The sequence below is a fragment of the Acipenser ruthenus genome, chromosome 16, assembly GCF_902713425.1.
Source record: "Acipenser ruthenus chromosome 16, fAciRut3.2 maternal haplotype, whole genome shotgun sequence".
Lineage (NCBI taxonomy): Eukaryota > Metazoa > Chordata > Actinopteri > Acipenseriformes > Acipenseridae > Acipenser > Acipenser ruthenus.
The window spans coordinates 10,127,696-10,151,946 of NC_081204.1; the positions used below are offsets into that span (position 1 = coordinate 10,127,696).

General features: G+C 40.5%; 1 protein-coding gene across 11 annotated transcripts in view; it reads right to left on the minus strand.

Annotated features, from left to right (window-relative positions):
• Nucleotides 1–24,251, minus strand: part of LOC117412168 (dedicator of cytokinesis protein 3-like) — a 196,665-nt gene that overhangs the window by 104,148 nt on the left and 68,266 nt on the right. For all 11 annotated transcript variants that reach the window (XM_058988761.1, XM_058988764.1, XM_058988760.1 and 8 more), the window contains exon 5: nucleotides 9,525–9,621. In XM_058988761.1, the coding sequence (XP_058844744.1) occupies nucleotides 9,525–9,621 (97 nt within the window). The remainder of the gene's footprint in view (nucleotides 1–9,524; nucleotides 9,622–24,251) is intronic.

The following is a 24,251-nucleotide window of genomic DNA, read 5'->3' on the forward strand; positions in this document are numbered from 1 at the left end:
ACAGAACCAATTGTGTTGAAGTTAACAAGATTTTCACACATCTGGTCTTGCAATTGCATTGAGGTCTGCCTCGGAGACAAAGTGCTTTCACACGTGCGATTTTCCCAATGTCCTTGGGGAGTTCCTGTTAAGCGCCTTCAGTTTTCTGATAGCCTAAACTTTATGCTGTACAGAAAGAGTCAACACCAATTGTAGACTTCTGCATTGAATACGAAAGGTCTTGCACATGCAAATATTTATTCAATACTATACACGCACTGCGTACATGAATTTCTGTGACATTGTTGTGTATAAAAATAAAGCATTCGCTAGGGTAAACTGCAATGTATATGTTGCGTATGCAATAAGGCCCGACAGGGTGTTCGTATACGTCAAATATGCGGACAAGACAACCCCCCGAGAAGTCTGTATATTCAACGTATACAGACACCCTGAAGGGCCTTATTGCATTTATAATCCAGGTAAAACAGTGGATTTGAAGAAAAAAAGCATAAATAATGTTTAGGGCAGACACACTGTTTGAGCAGAAGAGAAGAGAGGAATAAAAATAAATTAAATTCAGATTTCGGTTTTCAAAGGTCTGTGTCGGAGCGGGGTGGATAACATGCAGAAGTGTATTTTTGTGTAGCGTTTACAACAGTAGCTAGGGGGTGGTTTTAGGGGTTTGAAACCCCCCCCTCCCCTCATGAAATAAATTATTCAATTACGTTGGGCAATAAAAAAATATCAGCCATGTGCAAAAATCTCGATCCATCACCAGCAACGCCCCCCCCTCCCAAAAAACGAAATCCAGATGATTCACCACCAGCGCCCCCCCCCCCCCCGTTTTGTGTTTTGCTATCTTCCAGTTCATTTTGTTGTTCTTCATCCAAATCGGCATGTCTACTTACTATTTTTGGGATTATTTTGCTGGTCATTGGTCACTCAGTTTTATAGTTCCAGCTGTACATATGTAACTGTAAACAAGATGGCTACCGGTACTTTAAATTCTATGAGACAGCGCAGTGATTTCGAATATGTGACAAGGCTCCAACTGTCTGTATCCATCCAATATACAGACAGCTGTAACCTTGTTCGACCAATCACATTGCTTGTTTCACATTCCATTGCCAGCCCTGGAATATCACTCTCAATATACACACACCTAAATATCTGCTTGTGTGTGGTTGGAGAAAAATAACATATAGAAAAAGGTACTAATACAATTGGAGTGGAAAACCCTAAGTACACACACCCAGATGCCTGCTTGTGTGTGTTGGCAGTTGTATTAGGTAAAGGTTTGTAAATGGTGATGTTGAAAATGTGCAATTACATAAATTGTACCATAGTAAAAGCACAGCAAAGTGTGGTAAAACATAGGTAAGCCCAGAGAGGTATGGTAAAGCATATTAAAAAACATGGTAAACTATGATAAGAACAGAGCATAACCATGGGAAAACCAGGGAAAAATTCACATTTAATGATGCAAACTTTTATAATGGTTGTGGTAGAAAAAAATAAATAAAAAAATTTGAAGGGACAATACCCATAATATAATCAAACTAGAGAATGATAGTATTGGTCTCTATCCTCTGGCAACTGAAAAGTCACCAAATATGGCAGCAAAATAAGATCACCCCAATGAGCTCAAATCTCAAATGGTTACAGACAGTGCTGAAAGTGCCAAGACTGGAATCTTATTGTAGGTTTTGACAGTCACTTGCAGAAACTAGTTCAGTGTGTACTATTAGGTTAACTATAGTTGTAAAACTGCTGTCAAAAACACCACACGTCCTAAAAAAACTTAATTCCACGAGACTGAAATAAAACCTGAACCACAAATACACTGGCATGATTACCGGAACATTGAGCAATTGAGTGCTGTAGTCTTCTGTGAAACCGCTAGGTGGAATACCTAAATGTGTTTGCATGGCTGTAACGCAATCTCAGGGTTCAAGTGAATTCTAATCCCTATGGAGTGGGTTATGACCACCTCCTTGGTGCAGCACAGTTTTGCTGCACACAAGTCAGCGGTTATGTAATCTGTACATATACAGGTTTAAACAGTACTCATGACTGGTGAATAGTGTTCTTTTAGGCAAAGGTGATAAAATGGGTTAGGATGTTCATTTACTTTCACTATAAAATATGCATTGAATGACAACAACAACATGAACAAAAATGCTTCTAGCCCCAACACTGTGCCGGCATGGAATTGGATATGCTGAAACATATATTACTTTAATCTAACACCACTGATGTTTTTAGAGCATGTGTCACTTTGTCTTACTGTTACTTTACCAAATGTGTTAAACTGAAAAGATATGTGGAGAAGATTATTTTAAAAGTAACAACACTCTGATAATGCTGTGTTGTACAGCATTATCAGAATGTTGTTTATGAATACCTTTTTTATACAAAAAAAAAACCTTACATATTTTCTATTCTTTTTTTAAAAAACATTACTTCTCTTAATTAATTTTTTTCTTTCTGTACTACCATAAACCAGTGCACGCACATACAGATAACCGTGTTATAACCACACAGGCTACAAATAACTGTATAACATTGAGAGTTTATTGCATTAGAAGCCAATGCAATCCGAAATGTCTATAGGCCACTAGGAGTGCATGCTAAAAGTTTGGTTAAGATCATAAAATGTGAGGCAGTTACTCACAACTAGCCTTGAGAAGTCTAGTTGTGTCAAATAGATGAACAGACTGATCACTCCTAAGAATCCCCATTTTTTAAACGAGGATACTAAACATGGCAACTTAAAGCTATACAGCCTAACAATCACTTTACATTTTTTTTTTTACTAAAATTAATCATTCATCGGAAAACGCCTATAGCGCTCATGCTTCAAAAGCAGCTCATGAGATAATCCCAACAACCTTCAGAAATACACAGCGGTGTGCAAAAGTTTGAGAACATCCCACTATTTAAAAAAAAAAATGGTACACCACCCTAATTGATGAACCTGAGGTCTGAAGCCAGATGTCTTGTGTGTTTATAAACCAAGACCAGGTCAATCTGAGGTGTGAGTGGGTTCTGGAAGAACATGCCACAGGATTTATTCTAAACAAATACAAACAAATGTAAAATAATTACTGCGTTTGATGCTTCAGAAAGTCTTGCAAATATAACACATTTATTTTAAAGCACAAAATTAGCCCTGTAAATACATCCAGGTTTCCAGAGACTGGCTAACAGGTGTGCTTATTGGAGACCTGCACACTCGATTGAGCCCTGGTTGAAATGAGACAGACTCCTGCGCTCCACACAGACAGGTGATTGCCTCACTGCAGGCTGGCCGATGTGGATTCAGCTTCAGTGCACTGCCTCCAGGCCCCCAAACAACAGTTGTCTTCAAGGTGCTCACATGGAAGTAAGTGCTTGTGACAACTTATCACTTTCATTCTCCTCAATGCTTCCCAGGCACCAATGTTGTTTTATTTTAAACCCCCTTAATTGAATGCATTCTGTAACCGGAATAGAAAAAACAGAGTTTCTCTCACACTCTGATGTGTCAGCCTGACAGTTTCTTTTCACACCTCCAACAGGAGAGCTTCCTGAGTGAGGGTTTCTAATGTAAGCCAATAACCTTTAACTCCTGCAAATGGGAAGTAAGAACATAGCAACAAAGGCTCCATAGCAATACTGCTATTTCAAGTAGGATAACAAAAGCAGAATGGGAAACTAAACATCTTTTCTAACTTTCCTCAGCAGTTATGGTTATGTTTACCTTTACACATTGTTTGTTTGTTTTTTTTCCCATGCGGTACACACTGAAACCATATATTTATATATATGAACATCATTTAGATTTTTTATTTAACATCATGTAAGCAAAGAAACTATGATATCGCAAAAATCTAGTAGTACAGTATTTCATGTTCGATTTCAAAATGTAATATTATTCAACAGGTTTCATTCGACTTTATGAAGCAAAATTAGTTAATTCTATAGGGTGATGCAAAACTTTTGTCCACACCCATAGTTAAAAAATAAAAAAAATTGTAATACATATGCTATAACTGGAAGACGATTCAACAAAACTGCTGCATTTATAGATGTAATGTAGTGGTAACATTTTTGGTAAACAACGCTTCTTAATTTAAAGACACATTTTATTAACAAGGCTATTCTAAACTAACCAAGTTCTAATTCACACATGCTCACTATTGGGTACAATGCACTGATTCAGTAGGGAGCGTCAGTTCTTTAGCCATGCTTGTACAGTATGGGCTGCCTTCAACTTCGGGGTCACATCTCCAGGGTTGAAACTAATGATTACCAAAATAAGCACTCTGATATGGGAACAGTCTTCTAGTTATATTTTGTTTAGTTATTGTTTAAAATAGCAGAGGGCTAATTTCCTGCTATATAATATCTTCAAAAGAAAACACATGACGCTGTCCATACAATAGTAAATGCATAGCAAAGTGTAATAAAGCATTGAAAAGTTCATAGAAATATAGTAAGGCGTATTAAAAATAAACATGGCAAACCATGGTAAGCTATAGTAAGTGCATCGTATAACCACCGGCAAAGCATGGAAAAACTTCAAATTTACTGTGCGAGTATTCACAGAAGTGACATGTGCTTTAGTGTACTTCACTGTATAGGCAGCAGTGTGGAGTAGTGGTTAGGGCTCTGGACTCCTGACCAGAGGGTTGTGGGTTCAATCCCCGGTGGGGACATTGCTGCTGTACCCTTGAGCAAGGTACTTTACCTACATTGCTCCAGTAAAAACCCAACTGTAAAATGGGTAATTGTATGTAAAAATAATGTGATATCTTGTAACAATTGTAAGTCGCCCTGGATAAGGGCGTCAGCTAAGAAATAAATAATAATAATAATAATAATAATAATACCCATATTCAGTACTTTTAGCCATTATTATTATTTGCTGCCCCCAAAATGACACTTTAAAAAGATGCTGCTTTGATACAAAATAGTAAATAATGTATAACCCACCTGCAGACATTAAAAACATTATTAGGGTATAAACACCACATTAGTGGTGTAAGTACTATGAAACAGTAGTTTACTGTATTTAGAATGGGAATAGAACCTCACAACAAATGACCATGTATAGGAAGCTATTTAGCCATTCAAAACACTCCCATGCCAAGCACCAGGTGCAGGAGCCTGTGGCTCTTATCAGCTGCTCGCCTAACTCCTCTAACCGCTCACTCCGCAGGGTTTCATCCTTGTGGTTGAGAATGGGGAATAAAAACCAGGGAAATGTACGGTAAGATAACTCAGGTTATTTACAGTCTGTTGCTCAGGCCACTCTAACCTGGATCAATGTTTAATTCCCTGTTTTCACAACCAATTCCAGATCAACTACTGTTTATCCCGTATGCTTGATTTATTTGTGTTCCTCAGAGCGTGTGACACGTGTCAGTAAACCAAACTAACTTGCAGGGCAAACAAAACAAACAAAATAAAAAAATGTAGATGCTAGGAAGGAGACATGCACTTTGAGGCTTTAGACCTTCAAAACAAAGCAAATAGAACAGATGAGGTCAGCTGTACCAGAAAGCTACTGGTGCGCAAAGGCATCAGAGAGTAAAGCGGCAGGTTAACTTGTAATTTTTCTCACTGTTTTTATGAACAAACAATGGTTGCTGTTTCTATCTTTGAGAAAAATACTGGGTGCAGGCGTTTTTTAGAAATGTAGTTCACTGAATCATGCTTGTCTTTTGGACATGGGAGAAAATGTCAAACATCTTCAATATAGATTGCTCTCAGCCCCTTTAAACATCATTAAACAATTCTAAAAATGGCTAAACTAAGTATCACATTTTAAATGGAAAGCTATAAATTCCCAGCGGGGTCTAGCTTTTTTTAATCTTTTTAGATTAATATACGGTATAACATTTTTGCAAGAAATGAGATAATTTGTCCTTGTGATCATTTTCATTTAGGAAAGCTATGGTGTGGTTTGTATTTGATTTGTAGTACTGTGCAGCACAATTTAGTGGTGCAATAAAAATCAAATAATGTGAATCCAATGCTGCTTCAGTTATGAAATCAGCCCAAACTGCCCCAGGCAAGTACTGCAGCATGATATACTTTAATTGGTAGGTGTAAATAGACACTGCCTGTAAAAATTAGTACTTACTGTAGAACTACACCATTTACAGCTGTGAATAATGTTGCGTTAACATATTGAATTACATACCACTTTTTCCATATACTTCCAAACTTTCCATATACAAAAAAGTTACAATTGAATAATGTGACGTTTAAATTTTGTTATTTTTTTATTTAGTAGTCGCAAATTTTTTTATTATTTTCTCCCAATTTAGAACATCCAATTATTATTTAAGCTCAGCTCACCACTACCACCCCTGCGCTGACTCGGGAGCGGTGAACATGAACACACGCTGTCCTCCGAAGCGTGTGCTGTCAGCCGACCAGTGCAGACTCACCAAACAGCAACCTCAGAGCTACGGTGCGTCGCCGGTGCGTGGTGAGCCGAGGACACCCAGGCCAACCTAAACACCACCCCCGGGCGGCGCTCGGACAATTGTGTGCTGCCCCCTGGGAACTCCCATCCACGGTCAGCAATGGAATAGCCTGGACTCGAATTGGTGACGTCCAGGCTATATGGCACATCCTGCACTCCATGCGGAGTGCCTTTACCAGATGCACCACTCGGGAGCCCCTAGACATTTCAAAATCTAACATGAAATACTGTACTACTATTATGGCTTCCCGTATACTTTTGCAATATCATTTTGTAGTTTTTTTTTTTATTTTTTATTACATGACGTTAAATAAAATATCGAAATTATGTTCATATAGTCTCAGTCCTAAAATTCTAGGTGATGGACACAGCTGTACGGTTTGGCCATAGTTGTACATTTGCTCTTTCATATTATTAATACATTTTATGATGAATAAATCAATTCCCTCTTAGCCAATCAAACCACAAAGGGTTAATGACTGACAAGATGAGAAGCCATTCACTGATGTGGAAATTAAACCCAGGAACCACAGGCAGTAAAAAGTTTCTTTAAGTAGATTTCTAACACATATTCATGCTATATGGTTTGAAATAAATTATCATCCAGATTTCCATCCATGTGAAAAAGAAACATAACAAAATTCACACTCATCGAGGAAAGTGCGATATTTATACACATTCTGATTTCTGCTGTGATAATAGCCACATTGCTTCCTACTGCCACAGTGCAGCGACAGTATAACACTGTTTAATATTAAGGCTAAATTGATACAGAACATGTGCAGTTTTTAGAAAGGAATGCATTACTTATCTTTGTTGTCTGAGGTGCTAAACGATCCAGTGAATGAAACAGATATATTACAACAGGGCGATTAATGATCCTAAACATCATGCAAATATAAGTATGAAAACAACAGCAATTATATCAAGTGAGATCTTGCAGGGGAATAGCACAGCACAGGAGACAGAAATGGGAAGTCCAAACCCCACAGTATACCATAAGGTTTTGAGATGACTTTACACAGTAATTGATAACATTAAAAGAGATTAAAACAGCTTATCATGGCTACAGACTAACAGCTGCCTGCTGTTCCTTACCCTGACAACTTTATAGAACCAACACAACTCAATGCACTTTATACTCATGGAATCTAGACCACTGTATGTTAATTAATTAAATAAACATGTACTGATGTTCTAAAAAGGAAAACAGAAAAATTGAACATATGTACTAGTTCTTGTTTACATGTATCCTGTTTTCAGCATGTGTCTCTGAGTGATACACACAAAGAAAGAGTACTTGGGGGTTGTTTATAATAAAATAGAATTCCAGCAATGCACCGCATAATCATTTTCAAGGCCTCCGCACATGGAAATGTGTGGACAACTGGCCAAAACATAATCTTCAGATACTAAACTTGAATTTACAACACATTTCTGAATAGGGGGGGAGGGGGGGGGGGGGGAATTAGCAGCTTTTTGGGGTTGGAAGGTTGCCTATTTATGCAAGCTTGTAAACAGAGATATTATATTAACCTTTGTGTATTTCAGTGTGTATATGTACAGTATAAACCGACTACTAACATCATAAACTGTACAAGATAAATAGTGTGGCACTTTAGACATTTAGCTTTTCCGAGAATGTGCACAGCAACACAGAACACATTCCAAAAAAAACAAAATGTACCATTTGTTAGGAGTTGGCAAGAGAGACAAACAATTTAAAAAAAAAAAAAATGTCTTCAGCAAATATGTAAAAGCTTTACTATTCTAGCTTTTTGGCTTTTCCTGAAAATGGAAACTCCCACCGTGTTTTTCGGGCATGTTGAAATATTTTTTTTTTATTATTTTTTTTTTTTATATGAGCTGTGGAAATAGTCCCTGTAAATTATCTGTAATATTTATCATATTTATTTGTTTTATTTAAAAAAAAAGTTATTTATTTAAAATTGCTTAGTTGTTTTCTAACACTTATGTTTAAAATGTAGTTTAAAATAAATGTATGTTATCATGTTAAATTAAAAATATTTAACTTTTAGGCAAAGACTACAGCCTGTCTATGCACCTATAGGTGTCCGCAGTACTATGATGCTTAATTAACCTGCTGCACCTCATTAACATCACTGCCTTTCCTTAGCAACGTTAAAATGATATTATGCATACGGTTTGAACAAGTTGCAGGTTTTTTTTATTATAAATAGAAAGCATTGTGTGTCTCTGAATTAACAGACTGCAGTACATCACTGCAGGGCAGTAGCTGCTGAAGACATGACACGCATAACCATGACAGCAAACCTTGTAGCAACTAGGAGTCAAATGTTACAGAACAAAGGTCAACTTATAACACAAAAAAAGGCAGATTCTTTTTTTTTTTCTCTATTCCACAGGTCAAGTGTCAGTGCGGAGAAATTAGGCTTCTGTGATGCTGTATACATGGGCAATGTCTTAAAAGGTCATGCAGACAAGTTGTGCCTCTCTAAACGCCAAGTGTTTTAGGATTTTCAGTGTAAGCAGATCTAGGGTTTCAGTCAGCTGTGGGTGGTTGGTGGGTTAAAACAAGGATTTAGCTTTGCAACCTAGACCAGTGGTCCTCGCTAAACCATGTGGGGAACCAAGTTAGTAAATAAAAAAGTGTTGGGTTTCATCACAGGGCGACACTATAATCACCTTTATTCCCCAAACATTTAAAATGTATCAAACTTTCTATGACTCTTGCCTCAAAGCACTCCGTCTCAAATGCTTCAAAATTGTAGGCTGGTTAAAATGGCAGCAAACTTGACATAACAAATGTACTGTCCACCTAGAGAGAAGAGAGGCTCCCACTGGACACATGTTCCAGACCCTCTGAGTGCCCTACATGAAAGCTACCACAGCCACAATTATTTTTACAAGAAATGTGGCCTCTCTAGACATAAAACATGAAAATTAATTATGAAGATACTGGTAGTTCCAGTAGCACTGATTCCTGTACAGAGCTTGGCTATGAAGAAATGAATCAAGAGATGTACAGCTTACTCATAACTAATATCTGGATGGCCGCATGCATCCTTGGGTCTGTACTCACCACATACAGCTGCTTCCACAGAAAGGCCCATTCCTGCAGAGTGGATGTCACCTCAGTCACAATCGAGTCTTCCAGCAGGACCACTGTCTCATACTGCCTGGAATGAGACAAAGGAACAACAAGCTTATCACTTCAGCAACACTTGGGCACTTACAATAAATGTACAATTGGATTATCATCCTTTTAGTATTTGGAATAGTTCCAATTGCATTTGTTACAAATGAATTGCTTGATTGTTAGGAACAGGCCTCCGATGCATTAATGTCATTTTCTGTTTAAAATGTGCACAAATGGTGTAAAGACCAGAGCGGGTTTTGATCTGTTTGACCCAACTTCAATAAATATCATAATGGTCAACTCTGCTTTTGTCAATTTTGGATGCAACAAGGTATTTAAAAAACATATATATTTTTTAAAACATTCTGTAGCTTAACATGCACAAAATAAATGTCACCGACTAATTAATATGCCCAAGGAATTTATAAATAATAATAATCATTTATAAATAGTACTTGACTGACGAATAATTCAAATGTTGCCTAAGCATTACTGTGCACGTTCTGTCAAGATTGGTTTCCCTTCATTTACCAAGGACAATCTTTCTATTTTATCGTTTTCTCATCTGTAATCACTCTGCCTCCTATCTCATTATTGTTCTCCATCCTAGTTTTATCTTTACTTTCTATTCTTCAATATTTAAATTCAGCTTCCCTGGTGTCCTTTAATTCCCTACATTAAATACATAGATTGTATCAGGTCTTATGTTTTTTTAAATCTTAGAGATGGTGTCCTAGTTTCATTCCGTGTTCGCTTCATCCAAAGCAGGCGTTCTTTCATTGTACACCACAGGGAGAGGTCAGAGAGTTGGCGAGAAACCACTGAGACCCCTCGGACACCAATTCTATTTATAAAATCTGTACGATTATCACATTAACACTTTAATGGGAAAAATGTGTCATCCATGGTAGACTTCGTCGGCTGGTTTCACAAGACCCTGATTTGCACTAATCTGGGACTTCCCAATGTAACTTTAGATAATGTAGTCCCAGGTTAGTGAAACCAGCCACAGAACTTCAATTCATGTTATGGTTATAAGACCTACAGCTATGGACAAACATTTTGCATCACCTAGAATTTTAGGATTGAAACAAAAATTAAATAACATAATTTAGATATTTTATTTAACATTATGTAATCAATTTACAATTAACTACATGTTATATGAAGATATTCTACAAATTGTGAACATAGGTCATAGAGGCCATGTAAAGTTTAATGAAATCCGGGGCTGGGGACCTTGTGCTTATGAATACGCATATAAAGTTTCATTACAATTGGACGAGCAAGTCCACTGGATTGGACAATGCTAAAATAGATTTAAATCAGTGTGCCATTGATTGAAATATCAGGCACACTGGCTAGAATTAGAATGCTAATGCATTAATATGAATGCACTCTGGAGGCTACCCTGCTCTCTTATTGTATCAAAGGAAATGTAATGTCAACTACTTTGTGGGTTACAATGCAAGAGCTGCAAACATAGGCAGTGTGGACATTTCCAGACGTTCCCTTGGAAAGTCCTGGTAAATTACAACATAATTGGACAAGCGTTTCACTAGATTTTTAAACTGAATCTCTCAATAACTGTGCTAAAGAATCTCATTAATGCACATGTGAACATCGTCCTCTATATGCTGTACTGCAGGTGTGAAATGTAAGTGTGGTATACGGGTGAACGAATGTACACAATATCTCGGTTTCCAACTATGGGAATTACCAGAGATTAAGGACTAATTATCTCAAAGCGGTCTGTCATATTTTCTGTTCCTTGTTCTATTATGTATCAATTTAATTTTAGATTTTCGATTCTCCTCAAGGTGTATAGGGATATTACAATGAAGGATTAAGGACCAGATTTAAAGCCCTGAACATATAATCAGGATCATTCCTTGAACAGTGTCTCGAACTGTAATACTGCAATCAGGAGTTTTAACACCTCATAGAGAGCTGAAAGGTTTAATTGAATGACCATGGGGGAGCACAGAGTTATGCTTAGCCTGTAATCCCAGAGGAGTTACATCACAGTGGCTCTCTCAGAAAAGCAGCTCTGACACAATCAAATTGTCAACCAACAAGATGCATTGCAGTAGTATTTTTTTATTATTATTTTTTTTTTTATCCATCAAAAAAACTGTTCTTATTCTTTTACCTCGCCTTCTCCGATTAGCGGCTATGGACAAGCCAAATTCCACTGATCTTTGCCAAGAGGCGATACACTTTATCTTAGCCAAGAGTCTGTAGTAGCAGTAGTAGTAGTAGTAGTAGTATGCAATGCCCTGATCATTATGGTATTGGGATGAATGCAAGTAGTGCTACTCCAGATCTATCTGCTTTGGCCACATTATTGGAAAAGACTAAAGAACTTCAGAGACCACTGGTAATATTGAATGTAAGTGAAAATCTAAAATGTATCCAGATGTTATATTATTATTTTACATTGCCAAATAAAACACACCCACATTTGTACAGATTATAATCCCATGTTGTGTTCTGGTGACGCTGATAAACCAATCATGCTTTAGCCTTGTGGTTTATCATGTTGCCAGCATCCCTCAATAGAACTGCAGTGTATTATTATTAAAGGGTTATGAACAGTACACCAGTATTCTGTACCATCAGAATTCCCTCCTGTAACCGAGGTGCATAATATCCTGTTGTAATCAAAGAAACTTTATCTTGTACAAATTCATAGTTTTTACCAAACAGCATCTGCTCTAATTTCCGTTCTGGTAATTTCTCGGAACTAATCTCTTATTTCAGTGTCCCAGTCTTTGCGGGAGAACTTCAATTCCCTGTGATTTTCCATCAACAGCACCTACTGTTTGTTTGAGTAAACTTCCTCCCTTGAGCAAGCCTGAGCTCCTGGGCCTATATTTATCATGTGTGCATGAATAAATTACTCAAATTGTTTCGTACACAAAGTTTAGAATTGTCGCACGCACAATCAAATCCAGATTTATCAATCTTGCGTAAGGCACTCTGTGACAGCGAGAGCCCTGTCGCTGATTCTTGAGTGCATGCGTGCCTTTATGGAAGCAGCTGGGACACGCAACAGGAGATGCGTTGCTAAGCAACCAATTGAGCAGGTAGGCTCGCCCGGTGCCGAGTTGATCGGGAGGTCATGATTGGCAGGGGGGCATGCCCAGGGAGTAGCTCAAAAAGTGTCTGGACAACAGTTCAAGGCTACTGCATGGCCATAGCCATACAGATGGGTGCTGAGTGAAAGCTTGCTGTATTGACATCGAGGAGGAGGGCATCCGCTCCATGGAGAGTACTATACGAAACCCTTCCACTGCAAGATGGTGATCGTGAAGGCATTGCCAAGTCAAGACTGTTTGAAAAGGCTGTTTGTAGAGGCCAGAGTCGGCCATGAGGATGCCAGGACTTCAGGGGCCCAGAAGTAGGTCAGTTTAGGGGATGCTGATCCTAAAGAGTATAAAGAGGGATTGCGTAGTGTAGTCAGTTCCTGGAGAGGGACGTTCCTTTTAGTGGGACAAGCGCTTGCCTTGTGTGACAAACTTATTTTTAGCTTTGTTTTGTTTTGTTTATTAAATCTGACACTAGGGCTACCATTGCTGGTACCCTAGTGGCAGCACCTGTGTTGCTTATTAAATCTCTGCGCCTGTGCAGCGTGTCAACACCCAATGCTTTGTGTCTGGCTCAGTATTATTCAGTGTTATTCACATGGACATCTGCATTTAAATCCATATATGGTAGACGTAGCTGTATAAAAGCAATGTATTAAAACTGTGATATTTTGTAACAATTATAAGTCGCCCTGGATAAGGGCATCTGCTAATTAATTAATAAATAAATAATGGCATCATTCTAACACAAGGAAATGATTGTACGGTGCTTCAGAGTGTGTGTGAGCCTACATTCTCATGCAAACGTCTGCGTTCATAAAACTTTCTATTTGAATGTGCATACGCACAGTTTAGAAGGGAATAATTGCACACACACGATTGACAAATACAGACCATGATGCGTGGCTGCAGGAGTTACCCACAAGAGGAAACAATTTAAACCAAATGTACTATAGTTATGTGCCACTGGGGCATTCAATGTTTTGCCAGGAGGTATTTGCATTGAATGATATTACATCTGCAAGCTGCATTGGATAATACAACAATGTGTTTCATTTTGCAATTATTCTCTTGAAATTTCCAGTACCATCTGTTCACAATGTATAACAACCAGCATTGTATTTAAAGGCCCCACAGAATTACTAGCGAGGCAACCCTGCATAGCAATTCTGAAACCAGCACCTCAGTATACATTTCTAGAATCTATGTTATTATATGTTTCATAGGTGCCGCATAATTGCACTCCTACCAATAACTACTTCTTCTTGTTCTTCTTCTTGCTGTTCTTCATGTTGTAGTATAGTAGGACAGTGATCAATAATATACCTTATGGCTTTAATGTGTGTGTATTGAGAAGGGCACCAAATAAAATACAAGATGAAAAGAATGAAGGTTTACCACAGGCTATTTAGCAGCAGCACTGCAATGCAGACCTGATAAATGAACATGGACTGTATGAACAGAAAAGAGCTTGAATCCCCATGTTGGGGTTTGAGCACTGCCTGTGTCAACTACAGCCACGCTGAAACACGCCAACACATCCCCATACTAAACAACCCCCATTTTAGAGCCTGTGAAGAAACAATACATGGATACAGCCAAACAGGGCATCATGCAGGCAGGTGTTATTAAATGAGTATCCAAAGTAACCCTTATAAAAGTTTACTATAGTAAAAGCATAGCACAGTGTATAAAAAAAACAGTGAAAGGAAGGTAAAGCAAAACTGCAAAAATCACTGTACTTAAATGTAACAACAACCTATGCCAATTGTGTGAGACGTTTGCTTGAGCTCACACTATGCCACAAAAGACCAAAGTCCAGTCCACCCTGCACCACAGTTTCTGAACTGCTATACAGGCAAGAGAATGTTAACTGGCGTTACAGTATTTTGTCACTTTACTTGCACCCCTTTGGCAAATGATATATTAAAAATGCATGATTCATGGCAAGAAAAGGGATTTTACCTGGGGCCAACGTACAGTTTTTTGGTTTAAGTGAAAAAGCGTGTTCACAACTCTACGTGAATTTTCTCATGGCTTACAAAAAACAAAGCGAGTTAATGTATTCATACATGGAAGGCATCATATAATCTATTGCACTTTACTAGATTTAGACTGCTGGGTTACTTTGTACTGCAATGTTCCAGAATCCATTATTATTGGCCTGTTTTTGTTTTCAAGAGTGTTTTGATAAAACATTATGTTCAAGTGCATACTAATTCAGTCAATAGGCTTTATTTAAAACATTTTTTTACCCCCATATAAAACAGGAGGTGGATTGTGGAGGTTGTGGGTTATAGAAGGGGGAAGCATTGCAGTTGTTGGAATTTAGATTAGACAGTACAACCCAATATAAATCAGATTGTTCAGATCCACAGCTTCCTCTGTCAGAAGGTGTCACTGTCAGGCGACAGTCTGTGAGGAGCCTTAAGATTCCAGTAATGAAATATGAACGAGAGGTGCAGTACACAACATGGAACACATTTAACCCTGAATCTTTATGATAGGATTACCCCTGAATGTCCCAGCTTTCTCAAATAACTGAATCTCCAGTGACTATTCTGGATTTCCGATCAATCTGGACCATCACATTCCCAGTATGACCCCATGACCCCAACAACTATGAAGAATAAACCCTGCAATTCTGAGGGAATGAAACTCCCCCACAGTGCAGACAATACAAGGAGCCTTCATGTTATCATAAACGCTCAGACACCATGTAATTAACATCCCAGACTCTGGGCCAGGACCACTGATCTTCCCTCAGCAGGAACAGGCTGGATGTCCCATCAGATGGGCTTCAATTTATTGCACTGTATAAAGCACTAGATAATTCTTAAATGCCAGTGAATGATTATTATGTGTTATTGTCACAAAGACGGCCGGAGTGGGTGGCGTCAGACCAGAAACAGGAACACAAACGACAGAGAGATGTGGAGTTTGGTGGAGCTGAGCGAATGCTTTCGCTCAGCATTTAATGAATAAACAGACAGAAAATAAACGTTTGTAACAAAACACAAAAACAGGACACGGCACTTGTAGCCAAAATAAACAGACGAACAAAACGGACGAGACAGTGCACAGACAGACGAACAAAACACGGTGAGCAGATAACTATTTACTTTACTTTTACAATTACCTCCGTCTCCAAACCCGTTCTCCACTCACCAAACACCTAACCACGAGTGACTAAAAATGTGCCTATTTATACTGTTGTGCTGGGATTCAATTACTAATTAATTATTCACTTGAATCCCAGCACGTGAATTAATTCTGTGCAACCCCGTGCTCACATATTACATTTAACCAGCACGTGAAGTGATTTGTGCTCTCCTCGTGCCTAAATACAAATCTACACTTTTTAAATATACGTGAAACACAGACCCGTTTATATCCCGTGTACCAATCTCTATACACCAACATTAACACACGCACGCAACATACAACACATAACACACAAATGCACACAGGAGCGGGGCACATTGCCACATATACCCCCCCTTGTGTGCAGCACACATGGCCTCAACGGCCACCTCCCCCCTTAAAAATCCAGCAGTCCAGGCCAAAGTCTCGGGCTGGGAAGGGAGGCTTCCAGGGGCCCACAGGTGGCAATGTTGCCAGTAGCCAGGCTGCTACTGGCCATGCTGTCAGCAGACGTGCTGACAGCTCCCAGACTGACTCCTTCAGCAGGGGCAGTCCTGGCAGCGGAAAGGCTGCTTGGGGGATGGTCTCCTGACCTCCCCTCTTCTTCGTAGCCGGCAGCTCCCTCTTCCGGGGCTCCAGCCACAGTCTCTTCTGCAGCACAAGTGCTGCAGTGGGAGCAGGTCTCCGGACCTCCCCCACGATCTCCGGCAGCGAAACTGCTGCAGTGGGAGCAGGTCTCCGGACCTCCCCCACGATCTCCGGCAGCGAAACTGCTGCTGGGGAAAGTGGTCTCCAGACCTCGTCCCCCTTCTTCGTGGCCGGCAGCTCCCCTTTCTGGGGCTCCGGCCACCGTACTCCCTGTGGAGGTACGGGCAGCAGAGGCAGCTCCTGCTCCTCTGCTCCGGGCGGTGGCGGAAGCAGAGGCAGCTCCAGCTCCTCTGCTCCTGGTGGTGGTGGAGGCAGAGGCAGCTCCTGCTCCTCTGCTCCTAGTGGAGGAAGCGGTGGAGGTGGCGGAGGCAGAGGCAGCTCCTGCTCCTCTGCTCCTTCCGGTGGAGGTGGCGGAGACAGAGGCAGCTCCTGCTGCTCTGTTCCTGCCGGTGGAGGTGGCGGAGGCAGAGGCAGCTCCTCTGCTCCTGGAGGCGCTGGCTCCCTCCGCTGTGGCGGCTGGGCTGGTGCGCGCCGTGCTGCCTTCAGCAGCATGAATAGAGGCTGCTGGGGGACCAGCCTCCTGCCCCTCTCCCCCCCAAAAATTTCCAGGGGGTTGGGCCTGTAACTCCTCCCCTTCCGGCTCTTGGGGCTGAACCAGCAGGCATTTTCCCTCTGCTGGTGGCTTGGGTCCCAGAGCTGTGGAAGCCCCGACTTGCCTCCCTTTGGGCTGTGGACGCACCGACTCCTCCCTTTTGGGCTGTGGACGCACCGACTCCTCCCTTTTGGGCTGTGGACGCACCGACTCCTCCCTTTTGGGCTGTGGACGCACCGACTCCCCCCTCTTGGGCTGTGGACGTTCGGGCTCCCCCCACTCAGGCGTAGGACGTTCGGGCTCCTCCCACTCAGGCGTAGGATGTTCGGGCTCCTCCCACTCAGGCGTAGGATGTTCGGGCTCCTCCCACTCAGGCGTAGGACGTTCAGGCTCCTTCCGCTAGGGCTGTGGACGCTCAGGCTCCTCCCGTTTGGGCTGTGGACGCTCAGGCTCCTCCCGCTCGGGCTGTGGACGCTCAGGCTCCTCCCATTTGGGCTGTGGACGCTCAGGCTCCTCCCGCTTGGGCACTGGCGAGCTGGCATAGGGGCATCCTGACCAGTCATGTCCCCCTTCCTCACACCGCCCGCACCAGCTCGGTGGAACCTCGGAGCAGTCCCTCCAGCGGTGATCCACCTCTCCGCACCAGGTGCACCAGGGGAACAGGTTCTCTGGCTCCTCTGGTCGCTGTTGCACTTGTGGTTGGGGCGGTGGGAGCAGCAGTCTACCTCCCCCTGCTGGTGGTGGAGACTGAGGCGACCCCTGCTCCTCCCTCTCCTGATGGACAGGGCAGTGGGCCACGAAGTGCTCACCTCCGCAGATGGGGCATCGTTGGGGTAGCTGTCCGAGGGGGTACCAGGGGCAGTTGGTGCTGGAATGCCCAGGCTCAGCACAGCAGTAACACCCGGGCTGCTGTTCCTCCTCCTCCTCACCTTGGAAGGGGCAGATCGCCACCGTGTGTCCTTGGACCCCACAGGCCATGCACCAGCCTTGGTCCTCGAGGCCCCCGAGGAGGTCCTCCAGGTCCCGGCAGCCGTCTCTCCAGCCTTCCATTTTCCCCTCGGGGTGCACCAACCAGTCCCATATTTCTCGGGACGGTGGGGAACCCGGTGGCAGTGGGGTGGCTACTGCTGGTTGGGGTGACCGCTGCTTCTGCTGCTTCCTGCAGCTCTTTCTCCCCATCCCTCTTCTTGCTCTTACTCTTTTTTTTTTGTAATCCAGACCCCTCCTGGTCTGACGCTTGGAGGCGCGGCTATCCCACTTCTGACACCACGTGTCACAAAGACTGCCGGAGTGGGTGGCGTCAGACCAGAAACAGGAACACAAACGACAGAGAGATGTGGAGTTTGGTGGAGCTGAGCGAATGCTTTCGCTCAGCATTTAATGAATAAACAGACAGAAAATAAACGTTTGTAACAAAACACAAAAACAGGACACGGCACTTGTAGCCAAAATAAACAGACGAACAAAACGGACGAGACAGTGCACAGACAGACGAACAAAACACGGTGAGCAGATAACCATTTACTTTACTTTTACAATTACCTCCGTCTCCAAACCCGTTCTCCACTCACCGAACACCTAACCACGAGTGACTAAAAATGTGCCTATTTATACTGTTGTGCTGGGATTCAATTACTAATTAATTATTCACTTGAATCCCAGCACGTGAATTAATTCTGTGCAACCCCGTGCTCACATATTACATTTAACCAGCACGTGAAGTGATTTGTGCTCTCCTCGTGCCTAAATACAAATCTACACTTTTTAAATATACGTGAAACACAGAGCCGTTTATATCCCGTGTACCAATCTCTATACACCAACATTAACACACGCACGCAACATACAACACATAACACACAAATGCACACAGGGGCGGGGCACATTGCCACAGTTATACATTAGTAACGATGGTCTGTTTTGAGCTAGTTGTGAATTTTGTTCTTATGAAAGGTGAGGGACAATGGCACTGGCTACACTGACAGACATAGTGCCGGCAAGCATCAAAAGGTGTTTATCCTTCACAGCTCTGCACACACACAAGTCAATCTGGACCTGAACTGTGATATCCCCTGGGGGGCCAGTTGAGAACACCAACCTGTTTAACAAATTTCTCTTTTCCACTGTATAACTGAGCTGCGCCAGAGCCGTGTGGCTTAGGAGGAGCCTGGTTGTTTTTCCACTGCAGGGCCTGAGCCATGCAACTGACTTCACACGCAATGAGCGTGACGAGTCACATGCGGTATTAAGAGGAGGCCCTCACGGCTCGGATGTACCAGTGGAAAAGGGGCTAGTAAATTCGCCCAAAAACATTTAGTCCCAAAAAATATGTTTCTAATTACATTTTGGGACCATGACAGGTCCTCTCTGTTTTTCCACAGAGCAAAGATAGTACAATCAGTGACAATGGGAACTTTCTCTATATTGGTCAGGGAGTCCCTGTGCCAAAACCTGGTCTATCCTTTTGTGACTGAAAGCAAAAAGTGCTTGGTGCAAATCAAGCTGAATTGGTGATAGGTGGTATTATGATGTATACTGCCCACTGGGAGCCACCAAATAAATTCTACTTGAGGCCCATGCTGGATTCAAACCCAGGCCTCCGAAGTGAAAGGCACATTCATTAAAACAATGCAGCACCTCACCTCATGCAAGCTTTAAGTTAATGCTCAACAGGTATTTGGCTTTCTTTATTAACAGTTGCAGAGAGGGTACAGCAGATATAAAAATAACAACCTAGCCTCACCTGGCCCGAGTAACACGGTTTTAAACACCACATTTAGAAATGTTGTCAAAATCACAATACACTGGTCATGATGCAGTACGTTATGGTCCTGTATCACAATACAGACCTCTATAATAAAACAATATATCATGTATCATGATACATCAATGCACCATCTACAAACTCCTAGAGACAACACAAACTCATTATAACTAGGCTTGCTACTTTTCGATATTAAATCGGTAAAGCTTGTTAAAACATCAAATTCCTAAAAAATGAGAGTTCGACTGAAATAAATTTATATAGGATACATATCGTACCAAAAACAACAAATTTAGAAATCATCTCTAGTCTGTGTAGTGTTTATACTTGCTGTCTGTCCCATCTCCGTTCCACTCTGAATGGCTAGGTGTCGCTGTCAATCATCTCAGTGACCTGTTAGTATAGTTTCACTGTCACTGTCATTTCACCCAGTTCTGACAGATCTCGTTGACTGAAGCAGCGGCAGAATGTGCCCATCCTTTTAAATGACTGTCAATCATCAAGACCTGTACCGACTATGCACTTTCATTTGCCAGCTCAAGCATCTGTCCTTCAAAGCTATTTTTGAAATTAGCGGGTTAAGGTGTAGGTAGGATTTTGCTAGGTATACAGTGTCAGTTACTAGTTTGATATGAAAATGGGGCGCAAGTGGAAAACACTTAGAGTATTGTGCACAATCCCGACAGACGTCTCCGCGGCAGGACGAAGTGGGCCCGTCTGCCTTACCTTCCAGTGACTCCAGCTGTGCTGAAGAATAAGTGCAAGTTAGTTCTGTTCAACTATCTAATGTTTTGTTCTGTGCATATTATTTTTACTTGTAAATGTATGCTATAAAAGTCTGTGTAATACATTTTTATATGCTGCGTTTTCTACGGTTTATTTGAGACAATTTTTTAATTTGTATAGGATCTTTATCTTTACAAAGGTATAGCTCTGCTATGACCAAACGTTATTTCAATTAAAATGTTGGTAACCATGGTTTTGCTTCATGCTGACTATGATAAAGGGGCTTCGCTAAATGAGACGTTTCTCAATGGCATAAAAAGTTTGTCTTTTTTTTTTTTTTTTTTTTTTAAAGCATAAAGGTCGATTTCACCCGTTCTCTGATTGAATCGAAAAATAAAGATTGAAAAAAACCTGGCAAAAAATATAAAAAAATCGAACAGAGCAAGCCTAATTATAACACAAACCTTTATTGCGTGTAACCAGTTATAATTGAAGATTCCATTTTCCCTGTAATACCACACATGAGCAGTCTCTTAATTACAGCTCCCAACTACAGTTACATGCAAATAGACATCATAATGGCAGTGAACAGACCCCAGCAGTGCACAGTACATGCACTCGGATATCTGTCCCTCTCATTCAACCAGCACTTAATCTGCACCAGCGGGTGACGGATCTATCTAAGTATAGACTGTATAATGAGTGAGTACAGTATATAACATACTGACTGTGTCTGCAACAGAGAATGATACCAAAAGAGGCACAAAAGGGGATTTGAACCCAGGTTAAGAACATTCACATGTGGTGTAAACAATATGTACAAAGTAGAAAAAAAATCTACATATTTGTAAATGGGTCATTTAGCATTTTACTTATTATTTATTATTATTATTATTATTATTATTATTATTATTTATTTTTTTATTTCTTAGTTACAACATGCATGTTTTACAGGTTTCACTGCATCATTGCCAATCAACAATTCATTTGAGCTCATTCCAAGCACATTGGCCAATCTAATTGCAATTTTCAGCAACTGGGCTCCAATGGCTGTGATATTTGGGTTCTTAGCATTCTTGTGATTGTGGTATTTCAGCCTATGTTGTAATGCTATGGTTTTTATATGTGAAATAATATCCTATTTTGCCACAACATTTTAGATAAAAACAGTAGTTTAGTTAATACCATTTACATAACAGGTATTACAAGGTAACAACAACCGAGAACAATAACCAAACACTTTTGCTTTATTATTTTATTATATAGTTATAAATCAAATGCTGATGGATGTAAACAATTAAAAAAAAAAAAAAAAAAAAAAAAAAAAATTGGTTAACCTTTTGGCATGTATACTGCCCCCCTTGTTGATATACCTACATATACAAGATCAACTCTCTGAGTGCTGGAACTGATAGGAATTGAAAGAATGCTCTGGGGAAAAAAAACGTATTAGAATTTTTCTATAATAGTACCCTTTGAAGATACAGAACCAGTGGCATGCACTTTTTGATACAATATAATCTTTAAAATATGATTCTCTACAGTGTGTGACTCATATGCCGATAACTACAATTTCTCATTATTTTTATATAACTCTTTTGTAATTGATGCAGCGGCTATTAAGAGCTCACTTCATGGTCGTAAGTCATTTTGTTGGAATTACTGGACATGCAGCTCTGTTACCTTCGAGTAGCTAATTCTGCAGCACTGTAAGAATAGTACTACTAAGTGCATTGTGCTTCTGTCACATAGAATCAGAGGAAACCCAGGCAACAGTGCTACTGCCCCTCAAAGAACGGCAGGTATACATAATACCAAATAATACTGGGGTGTGCGTCAAAAAAACACTGTGCAAGGGATGAGGAAATGATTGCAGAAACTAGACAGGCAGGGAGGAAAGGAGGTTGAAGTGTCAGTCCTAACCAATTACTTTAACAAACAGAAAAATAAAACCTGGAGACTTTAGAGGTTCACAATACACAAGAGACACCATAAACAGCCACCAAAAAATGCTAATGGCAACCTTTTCAGAGCTGGGAATGCCACCAAGGGACAGTAAATAATTTGAAACAGTAAATAATTGTAATTTCACTTCCTTTGAAACTTCGCAATTTTAATTAAACTTGGTAACATACTTGTTCTTAGAAGAACAGGGACAGTTACTACTGCTTTGACAGCAATGCAACAAGAAATGGAGGACTTGTGAACAAAAACAAAGCTTCCCTGGGGGCACCATGTAAGGCAAATGGCGTATCTGCAGTTAAAGTACCATCGGTTTGACATAGAAGTTCCCCCTCACAGGGATGATTACCCCTGCCATAGATATATAAACACCACATTACAGGTGTTCCCACCATGAAATAGTAGGTTTTTGTTAGTATGATTGATTCTCCTTTGGTAGTTTCAAATAAGATTCTAATGTTCACTACTGAGCAGCTCACTGGTTGGAATGCCTGTTGTACAGAGTTGCCGATCCCATAGAAAGCTCTGCTTTGGCCTTTGAGTTTTCTTGGGGGAGGGAGGAAAATCGGCTGGGCATAGTTAAACTCATTTCACCTTGGCGACCCCTTCTGGTCAGAAGCCCCACAAATAAAGGCAGAAAAGTCCCCCGGCTGAAGCTTTCAGGGTTCAGTAACTTTGGTAAGCTCCATTGCTTAGGATTGGATGGAAACAGAAAATTGTCTTGACAGTTATATCGGAACTCTTCTATAACAAGGGAAGGAGAAATAAATGGTAATATTAGATGGGTATAAATACTTTAAGCATTAGAGGTAGAATATATTTGAAATCTGCTGTATTGGTTATTGAACATAATGCCTAAGGATTAAAAAATAATAATAATAAAATCCTTTTACATTGTGTTTTTAAAAATAGAGCAACCTACTCCCCACTGAGAAGATTTAGTGTATTTTAAATTTCAAAAGGGGGACAAAAAGTTGACAGTTAACAGTCAGATGCAGTTTTTGGAGGCTGCTTTCAAGGCCATCTTAAAAGATGTAAAAACAGCAAGCACCTCTGGCTAAAATGAGCAAATACTTAACATTTATCCATCATATTAATGGTATAAACACCAAGGTGCATCACTACCTACTAACTTTTTCTTCCTCAATATATTAAATTAAGATAAAATTCATTTATAAAACGGAATGTTCCGAACGTCCAAAAAGCTTTTAGTAGAAGTTTGTAATGTTCTATAAAAGAGGTTAAAATTAACTTCTGTATGTGTAAAGTAGATGCATTTCTGGTTGGTATTTGTAACTGTTAAATCAGAACTAATTGATCCAGAATTTTATTGCCATGCCCTTCATGTACAGCATACTGTGTTTGTATTCATTCATATTTGATAGTGATGTTTGAAGAAGTGTTGTGGCCTTAATGGGCAAATCATCATTATAAATTAAAAATGAGAATCTATTGTCAACAGAGTAAAAGACTAAATAAATGACTGTCTGATTGATTGATTGGTTGTGTTGGGTCCACACATGGAAAATATGTATATATGTTTTTCTATGAATTTATTTGCAGTTGTTAGTTATATTTAGATATGGATTCATATTTATAGAATTCATTATTTTCCCAACACTCGCCATCATGATTTCTGGTCTGATTCAGTCTGATATAAAGAATCACATAATCACATCACATATGGTAGTGCTCCAGTTACTTTACACTGCTATGGGCGAGATATGGAGGATAGCTGTAGACCT